General features: G+C 41.7%; 1 protein-coding gene across 1 annotated transcript in view; it reads left to right on the top strand.

The window, feature by feature from the left end:
• The window catches only part of svep1 (sushi, von Willebrand factor type A, EGF and pentraxin domain containing 1), a 264,755-nt gene that overhangs the window by 9,859 nt on the left and 231,699 nt on the right, over positions 1 to 23,197 (top strand). The window contains exons 2-3 of the mRNA XM_072258150.1: positions 13,214 to 13,469; positions 18,542 to 18,718. Of these exons, the coding sequence (XP_072114251.1) occupies positions 13,214 to 13,469; positions 18,542 to 18,718 (433 nt within the window). The remainder of the gene's footprint in view (positions 1 to 13,213; positions 13,470 to 18,541; positions 18,719 to 23,197) is intronic.

Raw genomic sequence — 23,197 nt, 5'->3', positions numbered from 1 at the left:
AAACCAGTCACCAATTATTCCCTACACATTTGCAACCTTGTTCTTGCGTTCTGCTCCCCCATGGAGAGCCAGATGTAATACTCCAAAATAATTTGACTGACAATAACTTATACAGCAGTGAACTCCATTAGATCGTTGACTGACCACAGGTATGGCTATGGCTTTAGTTTACAATACAACTATGTCCAGATTTCAAAATATTCATTGGCCATGTAGTGCTCCACTGATTTGCGAGACAATGAAGGTGTTAAATAGTTATAAGCTTTTCCTCATTAGGTTTGCCAATGTTTACAAGGAGTTAAACTTTAGCACTCATATTGTTCATCTTTGTAGTACATATACCCCAGTAAAAACACTTTCATCTACCAAAACACAGTCACAACACACTCCTACATATATATATCACTGCTTTACCAACGAAGACGCAAAGTTGAAGTTCACATGTCCACCATACAAATATAAGGAGGAACTTCTATATTCAGAAGATGAATCTCAGAGGGCTATAGAAGCTCAATTAATGAATCTACAGCAGAATGAGATCCGCAGATATTTGAATGTTGAGATAATCATGAAATACAGGATTCAGGGAGGAAAGTAGAGATAAGTTGGTGGACCTACAATACTTGAATTACAGATCATGTGGACCACGAGGTCTACTCCAACTCCTAACACTTAAGTCCTTCTGTCCTTGTCAGAACATTATATACATCACCATATATGTACATTCTGTACATTCCACATTTGGTCATTGCTCCTTAAAGATAAATAGGACAAAATTCTGATATGGCGCAAGAATGCATCTTCTTATAATACGAAATCTGTAAATGAATCAATTTACCTATTTGTGTATTCTTTTCACTTAAAGCAAACAATAAGCTGATAGACTTACTCAGCATAACCTAGCTTTCTTTTCTGATTGAAGCATTGCACGATTTTTATTTAGGTTAAAATACCTTCTTGTGTTTTATAGATGTGCCAGAAACTTTGTGAACCCTGTAGAATTTTCTCTGTTTCTGCATAAACATGACCTAAAATGTAATCAGTTCTTCCCTTAAGTCCTAAAACTAGGTAAAGAGAGCCCAATTAAATAAATAACACAGAAACATTACATTTGTTCATTTATTTATTGAGCAGAATGATCCAATACTGCATGTATTTGTTGGAAAAAGCATGCGAACCTCTGGGGTAATATCTTCTACAAAATCTATTTCGAGTTAGGTGTTCCAATCAGTGAGATTGAAGGTGTGGGTTTTAGAGGTGCCCTGCCCTATAAAAAATACACACAGTCAGTTTACTGAAAAAGCCTGCTCTTCTCAAGAAAGATCTGTTTATGTGCTCCATGCCTCGATCAAAACAACTTTCAGAGGGCCTCAGAAGAAGAATTATAGAGATGTATGAAGCTGGAAAAGGCTGCAAAAGTATTTCTAAAGACCCGAATGTTCATCAGACCACAATAAGAAAAATTGTCTATAAATAGAGGAAACTCAGTAATGTTGCTACTCTCCATGGGAGTGGGCATCCTGCAAAGGTCACGCCAAGAGCACAACATGCAATGCTCAAGGAGGTGAAAAAGAACCCAAGGGTAACAGCAAAAGATCTGCAGAAATATCTCGAACATGTGACCACTATAAGAAAAACACTGAACAAGGATGGTGTTCATGGATGAACACCACGGAGGAAGCCACTGCTCTACTAAAAAAGAACATCGTTGCACGATTCAAATTTGCAAAAGACCACCTGGATGTTCGACAATGCTTCAGGGACAATGTTCTATGGACGGATGAGACAGAAGTTGAGCTTTTTGGCAGAAATGCACACTGTCACGTTTAGAAGAAAAGGGCACTGCACACCAACACCAAAACCTCATCCCAACTGTGAAGCAAGGTAGAAGAAGCATCATGGTTTGGGGCTGCTTTGCTGCCTCAGGGCCTGGACAGCTTGCAATGGTTGAGGGAACAATTGTATCAAAACATTTTACAGGAGAATATCAAGTAGCAGTCCATCACTTGAAGCTCAATAGAAGTTGAATAATGCAACAATGATCTGAGAGACAAGATTAAATCAACAACAGAATAGTTTAAAAATAAGAAATTTATGTTTTGGAATGGCTGAGTCAAAGCCCTGATCTTAATCTTATAGAAATATTTTGAAAGGACCTGAAGCAAGCAGTTCATGCAAGGAACCCCACCAACATCCCAGAGCTGAAGCAGTTTTGTAAGGACAAACAGCCTCAAATTCCAACAAGCCGATGTGCAGGACTGATCAACAGTTACCGGAAATGCTCGGTTGAAATTATTGCTGTACAAGAGGGTCATACCATTTACTGAAAGCAAAAACTCACATACTTTTTCCAACAAATATATATAATATTGGAACATTTTTCTCAATAAATAAATGAACAAATATAATATTTTGTGTTATTTATTTAATTAGGTTCTCTTTATCTAGTTTTAGGACTTACATGAAGATCTGATCACATTTTAGGTCATATTTATGCAGAAATAGAGAAAATTCTACAGGGTTCACAAACTTTCTAGCACCACTGTAACTCCGTGGTCTCACCTTCATTATTTTACACTTTACGACATTGAGATCCATTGGCCAAACTGCTTGGTAGATTTCACCAGTGTAAACCACAGTAAATTAATTTCTATTAACATAATACAAATTATTTTCTATTAATTTCCATTAACACACGATAGTGAGTATAGGAATAGAATGAGGTGGAGGATAAATGTGTGGCTGAGAGATTTGAACAGAAGGCAGGGATTCAGATTTCCAGATCATTGAGACATCTTTTGGGGCAGTGTGACCTGTACAAAAAGGACGGGTTGCACTTGAATCCCAGGGGGATAATATGCTGGCAGGGAGGTTTGCAAAGGCGATTGGGGAGAAACGAGAATTGCTGGGGGGTGGGAACCGAACTGAAGAGACGGAGGAAGAGGCGGTTGGCTCACAAATAGAGAAAGCTTGCAAACAGTGTGAGAGGGAGGATAGGCAAGTGATAGAGAAGGGATGTGCTCAGACTGATTGTTTGAGATGTGTCTATTTTAATGCAAGGAGTATTATGAATAAAGCAGATGAGCTTAGAGTGTATATCAGTACTTGGATCAATGACGTTGTGGCCAGTACAGAGACTTGGATGGCTCAGGGGCGGGAACGGTTACTTCGAGTACAGGCTTTAGATGTTTCAGAAAGGACATGAAGGGAGGCAAAAGAGGTGGAGTGTGGCACTGTTGATCAGAGATTTTGTCACAGCTGCGGAAAAGGAGGAAGACATGGAGGGATTGTCTACGGAGTCTCTGTGGGTGGAAGTTAGGAAGAGGAATAACTCTACTGGGTGTTTTTTATAGACCACCCAATAGTAACAGGGACATCGAGGAGCAGATAGGGGGACAGATTCTGGAAAGGTGTAATAATAACAGGGTTGTTGTGGTGGGAGATTTTAATTTCCCAAATATCGATTGGCATCTCCCTAGAGCAAGGGGTTTAGATGGGATGGAGTTTTTTAGGTGTGTTCAGGAGGTTTCCTGGCACAATATGTAGATAAGCCTACAAGAGGAGAGACTGTACTTGATCTGGTATTGGGAAATGAACCTGGTCAGGTGTCAGATCTCTCAGTGGGAGAGCATTTTGGAGATAGTAATCACAATTCTATCTCTTTTACTATAGCATTGGAGAGGGATAGGAACAGACAATTTAGGGAAGCATTTAATTAAAGTAAGAGAAAATAAATATGAGGCTATCAGGCAGCAACTTGGAAGCATAAATTGGAAAAAGATGTTCTCAGGAAACATACTGAAGAAATGTGGCAAATGTTCAGGGGATATTTGCATGGAGTTCTGCATAGGTACATTCCAATGAGACAGGGAAAGGATGGTAAGGTACAGGAACTGTGGTGTACGAAGGTTGTTGTAAATCTAGTCAAGAAGAAAAGAAGAGCTTATGAAAGGTTCAAAAAACTAGGTAATGATAGAGATCTAAATGATTATAAGGCTAGCCAGAAGGAGCTTAAGAATGAAATTAGGAGAGCCAGTAGAGGCCATGAGAAGGCTTTGGTGGACAGGATTAAGGAAAACCCCAATGCATTCTACAGGTATGTGAAGAGCAAGAGGATAAGATGTGAGAGAATAGGACCCATCAAGTGTGAGAGTGGAAAAGTGTGTATGGAACCAGAGGAGATGGCAGAGGTACTTAATGAATACTTCGCTTCAGTGTTCACTGCGGAAAAAGATCTTGGAGATTGTAGGGATGACTTACAGTGGACTGAAAACCTTGAGCATGTAGATATTAAGAAAGAGGATGTGCTGGAGCTTTTGGAAAGCATCAAGTTGGATAAGTCACTGGGACCGGACGAGATGTACCCCAGGCTACAGTGGGAGGTGAGGGAGGAGATTGCTGAGCCTCTGGCGATGATCTTTGCATCATCAATGGGGACGGAAGAGGTTCCAGAGGATTGGAAGGTTGCAGATGTTGTTCCCTTATTGAAGAAAGGGAGTAGAGATAGCCCAGGAAATTATAGACCAGTGAGTCTTACTTCAGTGGTTGGTAAGTTGATGGAGAAGACCCTGAGAGGCAGGATTTATGAACATTTGGAGAGGCATAATATGATTTGGAATAGTCAGCATGGCTTTGTCAAAGGCAGGTCGTGCCTTACAAGCCTGATTGAATTTTCTGAGGATGTGACTAAACACATTTTTGAAGGTAGAGCAGTAGATGTAGTGTATATGGATTTCAGCAAGGCTTTTGATAAGGTACCCCATGCAAGGCTTATTGAGAAAGTAAGGAAGCATGGGATCCAAGGGGATATTGCTTTGTGGATCCAGAACTGGCTTGCCCACAGAAGGCAAAGAGTGGTTGTAGACGGGTCATATTCTGCATGGAGGTCGGTCACCAGTGATGTGCCTCAGGGGTCTGTTCTGGGACCCCTACTCTTTGTGATTTTTATAAATGACCTGGATGAAGAAGTGGAGGGATAGGATAGTAAGTTTGCTGATGACACAAAGGTTAGAGGTGTTGTAGATAGTGTGGAGGGCTGTCAGAGGTTCCAGCGGGACATTGATAGGATGCAAAACTGGGCTGAGAAGTGGCAGATGGAGTTCAACGCAGATAACTGTGAGGTGGTTCATTTTGGTAGGTCAAATATGATGGCAGAATATATATTAATGGTAAGACTCTTGGTAGTGTGGAGGATCAGAGGGATCTTGGGGTCCGAGTCCATAAGACAGTCAAAGCTGCTGCGCAGGTTGACTCTGTGGTTAAGAAGGCATATGGTGCATTGGCCTACATCAATCATGGGATTGAGTTTAAGAGCCGAGAGGTAATGTTGCAGCTACATAGGAACATGGTCAGACCGCACTTGGCATATTGTGCTCAGTTCTGGTCGCCTCACTACAGGAAGGATGTGGAAACTATAGGAAGGATGCAGAGGAGATTTACAAGGATGTTGCCTGCATTGGGAATCATGCCTTATGAGAATAGGCCTGATAGAGGTGTACAAGATGATGAGAGGCATTGATTGTGTGGATAGTCAGAGACCTTTTCCCCGGGCTGAAATAGCTAGCATGAGAGGGTACAGTTTTAAGGTGCTTGGAAGGAGGTACAGAGGACATGTCATGGAATGGGCTGCCGGCAGATACGATAGGGTTTTTTAGGAGACTCCTGGATAGGTACATGGAGATTAGAAAAATAGAGGGCTATGGGTAACCCTAGGTAATTTCCAGTGTAAGGACATGTTTGGCACAGCTTTGTGGTCCGAAGGGCTTGCATTGTGCTGTAGATTTTCTATGTTTCTATGTTTCTATAATCCCTTTACAAAACCTCTCAATGCAGTTAACTGGAGCATTACATAAGAAGTTATTGAGGTTTGCAGTATTAGATCAGGAGACTAAAAGCTTTGTTAAATGGTTAGTACTTGAAGAGCACCTTAAAGGTAGATCAGTAAAAAGAGGAAAAGATGTGTGGTGAGGATCTCCAGCCTTTAGGGCCTTGGCAGCTGAAGCCAACAGACATTGAGATTGAAGTTAATAAACGTGGGGATAACCAAAAAGTCAGAATCACTAAGCTTATGCAGAAGTGAGGGAGTGATGGGGTTTCAGTCATTCTCATTTGCATAAGCTTTATCATCTGCATTCATAGCCACAGAAGTAATCACGTGTCTGTTTCAGAAGTCTGGCGCTAAGTTTGCAAATGACGCAGCCTGCCTAACATAGATGACCAAATGTAATTAGGGGCTCAGCACTGAAGGTGCTGACCTGGGAGAGAACGCTGATATTGATAATGCTGCTGTGTGGCACCCAAGAATATTTTACTGTATTAATGAGGCTTCATCCAACTCCAAATTGTTGTTGTTATTCCCTAAATTCAGACCTTTCCCTTTTTTCAGATTACTGTGTCATTAGATTTTTCTTCAGCACTTCAGGTATTATTTCGTCGCCGATTTCCTGTATTCGCAATTTGCTACTCCATGTTCTTGTTTACCTTACCATTTTCTGGTGGACATCCATATAATGAAGTTCTTCATTCGTTAGTGATCATAGCCTTTGAGATCTCTCCTATCTTTCTTCCTATTTGCTCAGTCAAGGTAAACCCATCTCATTCAGCCCATTTCTTCCATATTTTACATGCCAGGTTCTCTATTATTTCAGAAGAGCAACTATCAGCTATGAAGCGTACAATACCAACTCATGTCATGGCAACAGGTATCTTCTGAGTGTAAAGCTTCAGATATCAATCTTTCTTGACTAAAGCCAATTAGTGGAGGGGGGATGGAAAAGGGTCGCCACAGAGGCGCGGGGAAGGGTTGTCACAGGGACACAGTAGGTAGTGCTGTTGCCTCGCAGCTCAACTTTAACCCTGAACTTTGGTGCTGTCCTTGTGGAGTTTGCAGGTTCTCACTGTGGCTGTGGATGTTTCCCTTGGCAGGATCTATTTCCCTCCCACATCCGAAAGGTGTGCAGCAAGGTTAGTTGACTGCTGAAAATTACCCCTAATTTAAATAATTGGGTGTAGAAGAGGGCAAATGAAAGTGAATAAATAACAGGGAACTAGTTGGGGTACGTAATGGGGTAACTGAACTTGAGCCAACCAGGATTTGATGACCCAAATTTGCCTCCTTTTATGGCTTAGGAAAACATGGGAAATCCAATGCCTGATGTGCCACAGTCTGCACATTCGCCATCCAATCCTTAAATTGAACAGTAGAAGGATGAAATGATCCAAATAGCTCACACATAATTCCTCCCTTAACAGAGTGGCATGGAAGTTATGTGAAGATACTCAGTGCTGGTATCAACCAATCTTCTGGCTATTGCTACAGTCAGTTGTGTGAGATCTTGCTGTCCAATAATTGCCATCTGCTCCCATTTCTCACATTTACAAGATTTCAGAAATATTCCTTTCAGCCAGAAATTGTGGGTTGGTGAAGGCTGCAGTAAAATCACAAGTTTTTCTTCTTCAATGCCTGACAACATTTGTTAGTCAAGATGTTAAACTAGCAGTGGACAGGGACACACTCAGCTGGATATTTGTAGGCCGTGTATTCCTCTGGGATTGTCTGGAAAATAGAGACCCTGAGAGAAAAGAATCAAAAACTTCAAACACGTACAAGTCCAGCTCAAACAAAGTCCACAATTATGTCTTGAATCCATGTCAATTTCTATCTTTTTTGTTCTCAGTTTTATTATTTCTCTTTCCCTACATTTTTCTCCACTCCCCAAGGGTATGAGTTTCTGACTCAGCGCCTGCAAAGCTATCATCAATAATTTTTACCCAAAAAAGGCTTGATTCAACATCTCCAGCCAAATTTTCAGTATTAAGCCGATCTATCCAAAAGATACTCTATGAATCCCTTCAGTCCTGTCAAGATCACAAAGAACTGATGGTGACTGCAGTTTACAGTCCCTTCTTTCCCCTGATTGTTACATATTTTTCCTACATCACAGTACCATAGAGACTGCTCTTCACAGATTGTAAAATAGCCAAAACTGATGTGAAAGGGGCTGTATCAATGCAAAGCTTTCTTCAAGATTGAAACGGGCTGAGCCCTCTTTACATTACCAGTCCCCCTTTTGTTCGAGTACCAAAAGAAACTGTTTCCGGGGGTAAGTGGACTGCTAACTCTAGATGTATGATAACTGTCAAAGGAAATGGCGGCAAATCAGGAACATTTTCTTCATCTGGTGAACTACTCTGTTCTGGAATGCACTGCCTAAAAAAAGAGATGGAAACAGATTCAATAGCAATTTTCAAAAGGCAGGGGGGCTGAGTAAACATTTAAGAGGAGAAAAATTTTGCGTGGCTTTGAAGAGAGGAACTAATTGGAGAACCTTTCACAGCCACAAGTGCACAGATGGTCTTCTTCTCCATTGTGAAATAAATAAATCACAAAATCCCATCAGCATCAACTTAAAACTGCCTGGCTTCTTGTGTAACATCAATTACCAGTGACACGTACATAGTTTACTGTGCCCTCCGCTTCAGCACTGGTTGACATGCATTTTGAATGATTTAGTAGAGTAAAGTTTTGTCATTAAATCATTCTGATTTATCGTCAGCCATTAATCTTCACAGCATACCAAACACTACCCTCCTGTTCTATATCATTCCAAAAACATTTAGGACTGTTGGTTCAGAAAGCAGTATTTAGAAAATGCGGTCTTGTTTACAGTCAAAGGGTCAATCGTGTCAATCACAGTGACAGCAAACCCAATGACTGATCAAGAAACACTGTAACGAATGCTCGCTCTCCCTCTCTCTCTCTCCCTCTCTCTCTCCCTCTCTCTCACTCTCTCGCTCTCTCACTCTGTATTACTCATAATGCCGGAGCGTCTAGGGCAGCATTGAAGGTCCTCCATCTCTACCGATGTTCAGGGCTTCCTTCATCAGGTCAGTAGCTCATTTGACCTATTGTCAGTCATGCAAGTCCCAAGCGGAGACTCGGGAATACCATTGCACTCAGATGTAGAAGGATTCTTTTTGCTGTTTCCTTAACAGTTTTTTTTACCAGTCAGTGTTGTTAACCTTGAGCTGAACCCCAACTCTAGAGGACTAGTGGACCGCTGTTAGAATGGCCTCTACCCTTTGACCTGTTTGGCATGGGTGACCCTACCAAGAGGCAAAGTATAAAGCCTAACTCTAGCCAACATAGCTCTCTGGGTCACTGTAGCCTGTAATTCTCCAAATTCTACAACGAGGTTGTGGTCCTCTTGGAGGAGTAATAAATGCCATCAAGTTCTTTAGTGACTGACAGCAATCATGGTTGCAAACGAACAATCAAATTCCAAAATTGCAGTTCCTCCATGACAAAACATAAGGATAGATAGATAGATACTTTATTGATCCCAAAGGAAATTGCAGTGTCACAGTAGCATTACAAGTGCATAGATATGCAAATATACAAATATTAGAAGAGAAGTAAGAAAGAATAAAAAATAAGTTACCTCAAATGGTCTAACAGGAGGGGGGTCATCACTTCCCTGGCTATAGGTTGCTTCATTATAGAGCCTAATGGCCAAGGGTAAGAATGACCTCATATAGCACTCTTTGGAGCAGCACACTTGTCTTAGTCTATTACTAAAAGTGTTCCTCTGTTCAGCCAAGGTGGCATGCAGAGGGTGAGAAACATTGCCCAGAACTGTTAGCATTTTCTGTGGGGTCCTTTGTTCTACCACAGCCTCCAGTGTGTCCAGTTTGACTCCTATAACAGAGCCAGTCTTTCTGATCAGTTTACTGAGCCTGTTGGCATTGCCCCAGCACACGATCGCATAGAAGATTGTACTGATGACAACAGACTGGTAGAACATCTGAAGGAGAGGCCTGTATACTCCAAAGGACCTCAGTCTCCTCAGGAAATAGAGGCCTCTCTGGCCCTTCTGAGTTGGTGCTCCACTCAAGTCTGTCATCCAGGTGCACCCCCAGGTACTTGTAGGTCCTCACCACATCCACATCCTCACCATCAACAGGGAGCAATGCAGGCTTAATCTTCCTAAAGTCCATCACCATCCCTTTTGTCTTACAGATGTTGAGCTGCAGATGATTCAGCTTGCACCATTTGACAAAGTCCTCCAGCAAGACCCTGTATTCATCCTCCCGTCCTCCCTTTATACACCCAACTATTGCTGAGTTATCAAAGAATTTCTGCAGATGACATGACTCAGTGTTGTATCTAAAGTCCAAGGTATACAGGGTAGACAGGAAGGAAACCAATACAGTCCCCTGTGGGACCCCATTGCTGCTTATAGCCATGTCTGACACACAGCTCTGAAGTATAATGGCAAAGATTTGCCATTAAAGAAATGAAAGAATAAAGAAAGTTTGCATTTATTGGCTAGAAATTCCACAGAGCTGAATTTTGGACTACGATCAGCTCTAGTTTTGGAATGTTCAGTGCTATCAGGGGAATGAATTTCTTGCAATTGAAGTCTTTCATAAATTTAGCATACCTCGTGTTATTTCTTTTGTATAATATAACAATAAAAAGATTTGAAAAGAAAGAAATTTAGCATACCCCAAAGCATTTTACAGCCAATGAAGTATTTCTGAAGTGTCATCACGGTTGTAATGTGGGAAACGTGCCAGCCAATCACTGTATAGCAAATTCCCACAAATAATATAGACATCGGACGGATTTTTTTGTGCTATTTGCTTATGGGATCAATGTCGGCTGGCACACCTATGTGTTGGGACCTTTCCTATCTACTCAAGCAGCGAAATATTATCTTACTTCAACATCTCATCCAAAAGACAGAACCTTCAGCAGTGCAAGACTCCCTCAGGATTCAATGGAAATCAGCCTGGGATTTGTGCTCAGGTCTCTGCTGCGTGACGTGAACCCACAAGCTTCAACTTAGAGGAGTGTAAGAGAAAAACAATTGCCAATAAAGTGACTTAAAAACATTAGGATCCGTTAATCTCCTCTCATATTAACCAATAAGAACACTGAAGCACAACATTCCATCTACGCACTGCACTCATAGCCTCTTGGAACATCCCAAAGAATGCAATCAATAGAGCTGCTCCCCTCAGCATCAGCAACCCATCTTCAATCCTGATCTTGAATATGATCGCCTATGTCTCCAGGGCTTTTCTTTGGGTGCTCCAGTTTCCTGTCGCAACATGAAGATGTAGAATAGATTAATTGGTCTGAGTAAATTAACTCCCATGTTAGGTGAGTGTTAGAAAGTGGAGTTGGGCTGAGGGTGGGGGGTGGTAATTGATAAGAATATGATGAGAATTAAAAATTGATAATGTATAGTAAATGGATTCTTGGCGGTTCAAGAATGGACTTGGGTGTAGTGGACTTGGACTTAGTGGAGCGAAAGAAGTATGAGGAGCATTTGAATCTCAGGGGGGTACTTGAAGGTGTTCAGAATGATGGGGAGGGAAGGATGATCTCATTGAAACCTGCTGAAGCTACTGAATACTGAAAGGCCTGAATAGAATGGATGTAGAGAAGATGTTTCCATTAGTAGGAGAGGCTAGGATCTCAGGACCACAACCTCAGAATAAAGAACAGCCTTTACAAATGAGACGAGGAGAAATTTCTGCAGCACCTATCAAAGCAAGCTTTGCCTGATTCATAGCTGACTTATCTTCATTCTCAAGATCCCTCAACCTCACTTGCAAAGGCTTCCTTCCCCTGCTGCCAAACTTAAATGATACTGGTGGTCACTTACCAACCTTATCACACTCACACTCACTGCAACCTTTCTCAGCAGCCTTCTCCAGCACTACATCCTACATTCATCAGGGTCGGTGCTTATCCATAAGCTTTTCTTCTTCTCTTCTCCACCAGTTTCAGGAGCCCTCAACTGCCCTAGCCCTGAACCCCTCTATCCCCATTAAACTAAACATGATCAAAACTCCTGGAATCTACCAATGACCAGCCATGCTTGTTATTTGTGGAAGTGAATTGCAATTTTTTTCCTCACTCGGTGTGTACGAGTATCTCATAACTTCACTCCTGAAAGATATGGCTCTACTCTGGTGTGATGGCATTTACCCCAGAATCTCCAGCTGGTGGGAACACTCTCCCTCTGTCTACATCATATATTAATGATAATTTATTTTAAAAATTTAATCAAATTTCTAACCTGTAGGGGATACAACCACACTTTGTATAATCCTTCCTCATTGTCCTTCCAGAATCCAAGAATATTTCAAGTAAGTCTTCACATCTTTTTCCCCAGAGCCAATATAGCTTTCCTTAGGTGTGTTGCTCAGAATTACTCATAAACTTCATTTATGGTGTAACATTGGCATAACCTATTTCCCTGAACACCACCTCTCTGCATATAAAATCTTACTCTCCTTTTCCATATTGGTTGGTGTTACTTTGGTGACATCTAACTTCCATTTGCTCTAGATGTTTAACACTGCGTATTGGGTGGCACAGGTAAACAGCCAGTAGAGCCGCTTCCTCACAGAGCCAGAGACCCAGGTTCAAACCTGACCTTAGGTATAGTCTATGTGAAAAATGCACATTATCCTGTGACTACATAGGGTTTCTCTAGGTGCTCCAGTTTCCTCCCTCAGACCTACAGGTCAGTAGGCTAAATGGCCACTGTGAATTAGTCCTAGTGTGGAGGTGAGTCCTCCGAGTGGACCACAACCTTGTCGGTGGGTTTGGAGGCTTGTGTGCTTCAGTGACCCAGAGAGCTACGTTGGCTGGAGTTAGGGCTTTATGCTTTGGCTCTTGCTAGTGTCGTCCATGCCCAATAGGTCAAAGGGTAGAGGGAAGACGAAGAGTGGTCCACTGGTCCTCCAGGTTCAGGGGTCAGCTCAGGGCTAACAACCCTGATTGGTCAAAAAATTTGTAATGGAAACAGCAATGAAGAGTCCTACATCTGTGTGCCATGGTATTCCTGAGCCTCCACCCGGGTCTTGAATGACTGACAGTAGTGAAAACCAAGAGAAAGCTACTGACACGATGAAGGAAGCCCTGAACACCGCCAGAGACGGAGGACCTTCATTGCTGTCCTAAATGCCAGTGCCGTAATGGGCAGTAAGTAAAGAGTAGGTGAGTGGTAAAATCTGGGGTGTGTTTATGAGAATGTCATGAGAGTTAAAAAAGGAGTAATTTAGGATTAGTGTAAATGGGTGATTGATGACAGACTCAATGGACTGTAGGGCCTATCTCTGTGCTGTGTATCTCTATGACTCAATGCTGTAAAAGGTTCCCAGTCTTACACTGTTTTTCTGCTCTCCATCCCAGCAAATCCTGCGGTATTCCCGGGCGAACTCCACCAAAGTGGTCTTTCTTATCACAGATGGATACTCCAACGGCGGAGATCCAAGGCCCATCGCAGCAGCCTTGCGGGACCTGGGGGTGGAGATCTTCACGTTGGGCATCTGGCAGGGCAACATCCGAGAGTTGCACGACATGGCATCACACCCTAAGGAGGAACACTGCTACATCCTGCACAGCTTTGCCGAGTTTGAATCTCTGGCTCGAAGGGCTCTCCATGAAGGTAATTGTGCAAACCTCATTGCCGGACCCAGTATAGAAACAATCAGTCTGAATAGTCTGTCTCCACCAGAAGCTAGAAACACTCAGTTTGAATGATTTACTTCTCCACCAGAGCATTCTCCTACCTTACTTCACCTCTTCCCACAGCAGATCCTCTGTTCTTTTCGTGCTATCTATTTATCTTGTTTCTCCTTAAACCCATCACTTTTGTCCACCTCATCCTCCCTGAATTCTTGCAAGGAAGTTTCTACCAAGTCCAGCCTGAATTTTGAAGGGTCTTGGCCCAAAACATCAATTGTCTATTCATTTCCATAGGTACTGCCTGGCCTGCTGAGTTCCTCCTGTGTGTCACTCTGGATTTCCAACATCTGCAGAATCTCTTGTGTTCATGATTTCCTACCAAATTCTGTTTTCTCATCGTGTCTTCCTTACTTGCTCTACAAACACTTCCACTTTGTCAGCCCAGGTGCAGAGCTAGGTAGCACATTCAGCTCCTATAACATCCCAGGACTGAGTGCATAAGAGGTGTATCCAACCAAAAGGCAATAATATCTTGTAATGTGGAGTTAGAAACCAAAGGCAAATCTCCTGCATTGTTTTCAGTCCGTAAATTATTTCATATACAGGAGCAAATTGCTCAGTTTGTTTTTATATTTCCTGCCAGTGATTTTATGAGTTGATAATTAAACACATGTAGAGACATCTTGTCCAACTGCTATAAGGCAAGTGGTGTAGCAGTTTATCCTGCTGCCTGACAACTCAAATGGCATCGGTTCAATTCTGACCTCAGGTACTGTCTGAGTGGAGTTTATACATTCTCCCTTTGACCATCTGAAGTTCCTGTCGTTCTGATTTTCACCCTCACCTCAAAGACATGCAGGTACATTACTTGACTGCCACCAACTGCTCCTTGGTTTTGTTTTAAGAGGGAAGGAGCTAATACATATAGCCCACAAAGTCCTAGTCAGCTTTAATGCCACATTAAACTAATTCTATCTGCCTGCGGATGGTCTACATCCCTCCATTCACTGTCTGTTCATGTGTCTGTCTATTGCCTCTTAAATATCCTTACCGTACCTGTTTCCAGTACCACCTTTGGCAGCACCTGCCAGGTACCTACCACCTTCTGTGTAACAAGCTTGCCTCACAAAAGCTTCCTCTTTTCCCCTTAAAGCGATGGCATCTAATATTTGACATTTCCATCCAAGGATAAAGATTTTTTTAAAAATTGAGATACTGTGCAGAATAGGCCATTCCAGCCTTTCAAGCTGCACCACCAAGCAATCACAACTTACAATGGCCAATTAGCCATTTGGACTGTGGGAGGAAACCCATACGATCACAGGGAAAACGTACAAACTCCTTTCTATGTAGCAGCGGGAATTGAACGCGGATCACTAGTATGAAATATCGTGTTAACCACTATGCTTCCATGCCGCCCAAGATTCTGACTAATTACCCTATCCATGTCTTCATAATTTTATATACTTTTATCAGTTTACCTTTTAAACTCTGAAGCTCCAGAGAAAAAGCAATGTAACTTTGTCCGACCTCTCCTGATAGCTAACTCTCTAATCCAGACAACATCCTGGGGAACTTCTTTTGCACTTTCTCAATAGTCTCCATATCCTTCTGTAAAACGGTAACCAGTACAAAATATGAAGCTATAGGCAACCTAAATAAAGTTTTATACAGCTGCAACATGACTTGCCAACTTTTGTACATAATGCCCCAACCATTAAAGACAAGTATACTGTTCACCCTCTTTACCACCTTATCAACTTGTCTGCCACTTTCAGAGAGTTCATGGACTTACGCCCCAATCCTTCTGTACGTTAATGCTCCTAAGGTTCTTGCCATTCACTGTATACTTTCTCTTACATTTGACCTCACAAAGTGCAACATCTCACATTCGTCTAGATTAATGGATGGGCATGCCCAAGAGAATGAGCTCTAGAAATACAAAGAAAGGGGAAAATAGTGATTACTCCCAAGATGCCAACATGGATCTGATGGACGGAGTGGCTCCCTGTTGTGCCATTATAGGGATAAGAATAGGCTGCATTAAAGAATGCAACCTTATCCGCTAATGTGCTAACTTCATTCAAGTAAATGTCCCTCATATTATAACATTGAGGGCCATTATTTCTCCAAGCTGATTGGGTAGCTCCTCCAAACAGATAAGTCAATCATTCATCAATCAGCTTACCAGTGCACAAAAGCAACACACACAAAAATTGCCAGTGAATGCAGCAGGCCAGGCAGCATCTATAGGAAGAGGTACAGTCGACATTTCAGGCCGAGACCCTTCATCATGACTAACTGAAAGAAGAGATAGTAAGAGATTTGAAAGTAGGAGGGGGAGGGGAAGATCTGAAATGATAGGAGAAGACAGGAGGAGGAGGGATGGAGCTAAGAGCTGGAAAGTTGATTGGCAAAAGGGATACAAGGCTGGAGAAGGGAGAGGATCATGGGACGGGAGGCCTAGAGAGAAAGAAAGGGGGAGGGGAGCCCAGAGGATGGAGAGCAGGCAAGGAGTTATAGTGAGAGGGACAGAGGGAGAAAAAAGAGAGAAAAAAGGGGAAAGTAAGTAAGTAAATAAATAAAAATAAATAAGTAAGGCATGGGGTACGAAGGGAAGGTGGGGCATTAACGGAAGTTAGAGAAATCAATGTTCATGCCTTCAGGTTGGAGGCTACCCAGTCGGAATATAAGGTGTGCACAAAAGCATTTTTATTTGCAATGCAATACAGTGTGTAAAGAAATGGCATGAAAATGCTCAAGTAAGGTGCAAGTTTGATTATTTCTACAAATTCCTCTGGGTAGCTCTGAGACCTTCAATCAGAACATACTGGGCACTTCCCACTCCATAGATGTTAGCACTGAGTCAGTGTGGCATAGTTGGTGTAGGTGCCTCTCACATGTAGTGTTAAACTAATGCCACACCTACTCCTTCATTAAAGGTTCCATAGTGCGATCTGAAGATGAATGGGGGAGCTTCTTCATGTTCCAGGAACAAAGTTTACCCCTCGATTCATTTTACAGAAGTATATTATCTGACAAAATGCTTCTTGTGGAAGCATGCTGTGTACCTGTTGGCTGCTGCATTCTCTACAGTGTAACAGTTTGGAAGCATCTTGCGGGTTGCAAATCCCTTTGACACATGCATGGTTCTTGAGAGGTGCGGTAGAATGCGATTTCCTTCTATGTTACATAGTAGACATTCAGTATGTAATGCACTGAAAAAATGAGAATCAATCATGCTTTTGCGTCAATTAACAGTTTTTAAAGCAATCAGCAGCACAGAACCCATGTGAGTTTTCTCATGTACAATCCTTAAATTGGTAACACTTTTAGTATCTCCAGCCCACCGGATTAAGTAAGTGAAAGCATCTGTCTTCCACCACAAGCCTTGCCGAGATGGCTAAAGGTATTATTTTTAACATCAGCTTGCATTTTAATGTACTATTCTTCTCCCTGACCCTCGTTAATCTGACTTTCTTCCTTTGGCCCAGTCCCACTTTCTCTTTGACCCACACAAGAACTACCAGCATTTTCTCAGTGTTTCCTTTTCACAGGCTTGAAACAAAGTCAGTTCTTGTCCTCAGTGAGCTCAGCCTCCATCTGAAGTCAGCTTGCTCACTTTCTGGGGAGCTTGCTGCCCTTCTTACCCCGCCCCCTACCCCCTGCTACCCCGACACACACACTTAATCTCTCACATACAATACACTCCCTAATCTAAATTCACAGCCACTGCCACAATTTGATACCACTCAATACCTTACCTATCCCTTAAGCATTTGACCATTAAGACCTTCAGCCACTCTGTCTGTCAGTTCATTTGCCACTGAAGTCCTTATTGCAGCCCTGTTCCAGACTCAGCCATTGTAACACATTCCTGACCAGTCTCCTGTGGTTCTCTCACTATAAATTAGATGCCTTTGTACAAACTCACCCCAAGTCCAGTTCACCATCACCCTTGTGCTTGCTGTCTAACATGGCATTCTGGTTGAGCAATACGCTGATCTTTAAAGAATATTCTTCTCTTTTTTTAATGTTTTTGTGCACTTCTTATTGTTGGATCTTAATCAGCTCAAATGCCTCTGTATTAACAGCCCTCGCAATGCTCCATATTCAGGACTTCCATCCATAAACATCTCAGCCCCTCTCTCTCCTTTGAGAAGCTCCTGAAAGCCTACTCTTCGATCAACTTTTCTGTCCGCTGTCCTGTTACCTTCTTAAGTGACATGACTTCGACTGCTGTTTTATAGTACTTCCATGAAATGTCTGGGACATTTTAAAGGCTTACTAATGCTATATATGTGATATTTGCTGTTGTAATGATGATGCCAGTTGCTTGCACAGGAGTAAATGCAAGTTCTTAGTTGACCGTCTAAGACAGGGGCTTCCAATTTTTTTATGCCATGGAGCCCTACCATTAACCGAGGAGTCTGTGGATCCCAGGCAAGGAACCCCTGGTCTAGGAGAATAAAATCATTCTATTCACACAACGTTTGCTCCCTATGTTTGTCTTTCCCAGTTTAAAGCAAAAAGAATGGAAATCTAGCAGAATTACATCCAGACCAATTTCTGTTTAAACCAGCACCTGCAGCTTAAGCTAACATGAGACCTGTTCTGAACAAGGCAGCTCGGTAGCCAACACTCTCCCAGCTCTGAATCAGGTTATGGTTTCAAGTCCTATTCCAAGATGGATGTACAATGCTTAGTGCAGTAGTGAGGCAGTGCTGCTCTGTCAAAAGTGCCATCTGTCTGATGAAAAATTAAGGCAATGCCTATCCGTTCATTTGGATTTAACAGTGAGGCAAAAAGCAGAAGCCTCCCTTGTGTCCTGGGCCCACGTATGACTCTCATCCAATGTTCTTGAAAATCACCAGGCTGCGCACAAAATAGCCGCTATGTTCCTTACATTACAACTGTGACTGCACTTCGGAAGTGATTCGCAGACAGTGAGATTTCAGACATCCCAGTCATTAAAGCTGAAACGAAAAATCACTTCAGCAAAAGATTTCAGCTGTTTTTAGTTGTAGAAATAATGTGATTTCTTCCCTGCAGATCTCCCATCTGGGAACTACATCCAGGAATCGCGATCTCGTTGCTCATTCCTCTGTGAGCTGGGGCAGGACTGCTGTGATGTGATGGCAAGCTGTAAGTGCGGCACAAACACAGGCCAGTACGAATGCATCTGCGAGAAAGGCTACTACGGGAAAGGACTACAGCATGAGTGTACAGGTAGGAACATCAATAATTTTCCTTCCCAATGTTTCGGAAAGCTCTGGAAGAACCTTTATGTCAGAACACTGGTTTTGATATTCTGCTGGAATTAGTCATTCAATCTTCTAAATATTCTTTATCTGGACATGGTTTTTTTTAAACTTCCATATTTAGAATTACACAGGCCTCAAACTCTTAAACTGCTTTTAGTTAACCTGCCAATAGAATTGCAACAATCAGCATTCACTTTGTGCTCAAACAAATTTATTAAAAAATGGTTCTAAATCTTAAAAAAGATCAGGAATATAAGGAGCAGAAGCATAGCTGTTTTTTCACCTTAATACTACTTTCTCACCATTCCTTGGTGTCCAGTGATCTGTGGAATGCAGTAAGTTAAGAAAGCCACTCTCCCCCAAATCTCTCAAGGAGTAGAGGGAAAGGTATGAAATTATAATGGTAGTCATATCCCATAAAAGAAGATAAATTTCGGGATTGGATGTTCTCTTCAACTCAGCATTCACTAAAATAGGAAGTTCCAAAAAAATGATAATTCACTCTGAAGAAATATTTCCTCATCTCTTTCTTAACTGTTCTAGTCTGTGTAATCTAGACAGTTCAGTCAATAGCAACAGAATCCACCTCCAGTTTCTTACTCCTGTTTGTGGTGTTCTGAGGATTCTGCATGTGATCTGCTTTGTGCCTCACAGTTTATTCAACGTAATGTGATAGACCTTCAGTACTAATCAAACAGCATCCACAATCAATCTGTGTACCAAGCTAACCTTTCCTTCATGTTTTTTTGTTAACATTTGGACAGATAAAATACTTCACGATCTGTGAGTAACAAGGAAGTCTGATTAGCATAGCATGTGCAGTAAGCTTAATGAGCAAGCTGGTCTTTTACCTGCCCAATAATTTTACAGGTCTATATATTTACCATGTGTATAGATCAGAAAGCGACTGAAGAAGAGGTTTATCTTGTATGTGCATCCTGCAGATAATGGATACATCTTCCATTGATATAGAACCTTTGAAGTAGGAAAATGTCCCTGTGTACTTACTAGAGAGTTATCAGTCAAGATTGATGATTCGTCGCATAAGGAGATACCAGGACAGATAATCAAAACCTTGATAAAAGAGCGATGTTCTAAAAAGGGGGGAAAATGTTAAAGAGGATCAGGGAAGAAATTCCAGGCTTTAGGCTTGTAGCAGCTGACAGCATAAACGATGTGAAACCCAGAGCTGGAGGAGTATTGAGATCTCCGAGGTTTGTAGGGCTGAAGGAAATTACAGAGATAGGTCAGGTGAGATCTAAAAAAAGGATGAGAATTTTGAAGTTATTGGTATCGCTTAAACAAACACCAGCAATAAGCAGGAGAGTGATGGGTAAGTAGGATTCAGTGTGAATTAGGATACTGTTGCAGTACCCACCCGACCACGCCAGCCTCCAGGGGTTAAGTGCTCCAATTCTCTGGATTATGGATAGCTGGCATAGTCGCCTTAAAGATTCTGGCGTGCCTAGCTAATTGGCAATCACGTTTTAGCACCAAGATGTGGATATTTAAATAGCACCTGAACTCAAGCTTGGTGCTTATTCATTAGCTCAACTTTGGTTCAGTCTGCGATTGCGTTCAGGATTTCTGCGTCATTTGGATTCTCATCTATTGCGTCAGGTCCGTGTCTAGCATCTAGTCAAGAGCTCTGTTCTCATCTCATTCTCAAAATCTTGTCTTTAGTCTATGATACTCCAGCACTTGCGTCCTTGCCATCCTCACCTAGGCCTCTCGTCACAGATACAGGTAACAGAATCTGCAGAGGTGGAACAATGTGTTGGAATAGATACATTTCATGCAAGCATGAGGATTTCAGCAGCAGATGAGATAAGTTAACATTATGGCGGTGATGGCATGAATATGAAATCAGAAGCTTGACTGGGTCAATTGCAAACAGTTGCTAGAGAATTTTGGAGTCAATGCCGAGAGAATAGAGTCGGTGATGGGAACTAATGACAAGGTTTTTTTTCCAATATATAGAGGAAATGTCTGTTCATCCAATATTGAATACTAAATCAGTAGTCAGACAGGTTTATTGAATACCATGACACAGCTCAAAATACGGTACCTGTAGCCAGTACTGAACAGATACATACAAAAATCCAACCAAAAAAATTGAGCCTTCATTTCAAAATTTAATGAATACAGAAAATTCATAAAGGCAGTGCATGATATTTAGCCTAGTTAGCAAATGATGCCTGATAGAACACTAATGATGTGTTTACCTTAGTCTGAACACGATGTTTTTAAAGGATTATTACCGTGGTAACAGTATTGCAAATGGAACTCTGAACTTCCTTTGATTACTCCTTGTTTTACAGACTTTTCATTGATTTGTGGGATATAATGATTACCTCGAGGCATCAGAAACCAGAATTAACTTTATTTTTGTCATTTTCTTTCAAAATGAAAGACTCTTTCATCCTCAAAGTGAATGAATCCTGTGGGAAAGAATATTTGTGGTGAAGCCTTCTGTTGAACTAGCAATCGCTTACTAAAATGTTAGTTAAGAGCAAGTGTTTGGGAAAACTAACAATCTCTCATAATATTGAGGAGATCTTTCCTTGCAATAGCATAAATGGGACTTCACAAATTCAAATTCAATATGTGATGAAAGTGATTCTTGATCCAAACAATAATATCCTCTGAACTGGACAAGACGAATGCAGATTGAGAGACTGCTTTATAGAATATCTCAATTCAGTTCACAAAGATGACACTGAACTTCCAATTGCCTGTCATTTTAATTGTCCATTCCACTCTCATTTTGACTTCTTTGTCTTTGAACTTCTGCACTCTTCCGACAAAGCCCAGGGCAGACTCAAGGAATAGCCACTCATCTTCAGACTTTGTGCTTTTACAGCCCTCAGGACTCAACACTGAGTTTGACAATTTAGGATACCAGTTATTCTGAGTTAAGTCAGATTGGCCAGTTCAGTTGAGAGGTACTGACTGGAAATGTTAACAAAATTCCGCTCTGCACAGTTGTTGTCTGTCCTGCTGAGGACTTCCAGTACTCTGTGTTTTAGATTTCCAGTATCTACAGATTTTGCCTTCAAGTTTATATTTCATCATTCCAGCAATATTTTCCTTTTCTCTCTTCCTCTGATCTCTTCAAATATATCAAATCAAATTAACAAACCATCACCACGCTCTCTCAGTTGACACCACTCCAATTGTGTCTTTCAGTACTTAGTCATTTAGTTATTGATTTATTTAGTGATACATTGTGGAGTAGGCCCTTCCGGCCCTATGAAACACACTGCCCCAGCAAGCACACAACACCAGTTAACCCTAACCAAATCACGGCACAATTTACAACAGCTAATTAACCCGCCAGGTATGTGTTTGGAATGTGGCAGGAAACCTTGGAAAAGCCACACACTGCACAGGGACATGTACAGAGATCCCTTACAGAACGCTGCCGGAATTGAACTCTGAACTCCAGATCAGCCTGAGCTGTAATAGCACAATTATTGTGCCATAGAGAGTCAGCGAGCATTATAGAACAGTGACAGGCCCGTCGGCCCATCTAGACTATGCCAAGTTGTTACTCAGCTGTTATTTTATCAGCTACTTTCATGTAATTTGAAACTGAATTATTGAAATGTTTCTCATTTTTTTAGATTAACTTCCTGCCTTTTTATTTTTATATTTATCTACTTCAAATTTATTTTGCTATAGCATTTCCTGCTATATACACTGTCTAATTTGTTCTGTAATCTCACAACTGATTCTTCTAATTCCATTTCCTCTGTTGGGTCTACATCATCAAACACAATCAAATTATGTTGAATATCTGATAATATGATATGCAATGATTCTATATTCAACAATCTCTACCTCATTAACCAGCTACAGGGCAAATCAAAGGGTGGGTAACCTGTGGTGAGCGACTCTCCTCCTGACTTACTCCTTTCCACAGGCACAAATCGGGAGTGTGGTGGAATATTCTCCGTGGCTGTAGCCTTATCTTATGTTCATTCTGTGAGAGTAGTTTTGGATTACAGAAGACTCATGCCCCACATCAACAAGGCTTGACCCTAAACTTTGTGAATTTCTTGGTTTAAGTTAGATTGATTGGAGCCTCCCATTGAAATAATGCTTTCAAAGGAGGACTCCACTCCTTTAGGACAAAGTGGCTGGGTGACTGGGGAGAAGAGTTATACCCCAGAATGTTGGGGTTTTAGGGGAGTGGGAGTTACTACCAGCATTCCCATTGAGGGTCAAGAATATGGTTAACTGTCCTGTAGCTGGATAGAAGGCTAGGAGGATGGGAGGGTGCAAGTTTCCATAGTAACCAGCAAGATGCCTTCACTTCCCTTGAGCTACCAGAGACTGGAAGACCCAGGCAAATAGAATTAATTTGGAAGACAGGTACAATATGAGGTACGCTCCTTTATTGTAATATTCCTGTGAGGGTCCATTGCCTCAGATCATCCTG

This window comes from Mobula birostris, chromosome 5, assembly GCF_030028105.1.
Source record: "Mobula birostris isolate sMobBir1 chromosome 5, sMobBir1.hap1, whole genome shotgun sequence".
Classification (NCBI taxonomy): domain Eukaryota; kingdom Metazoa; phylum Chordata; class Chondrichthyes; order Myliobatiformes; family Myliobatidae; genus Mobula; species Mobula birostris.
This window is presented reverse-complemented; position numbering and strand designations above follow the sequence as displayed.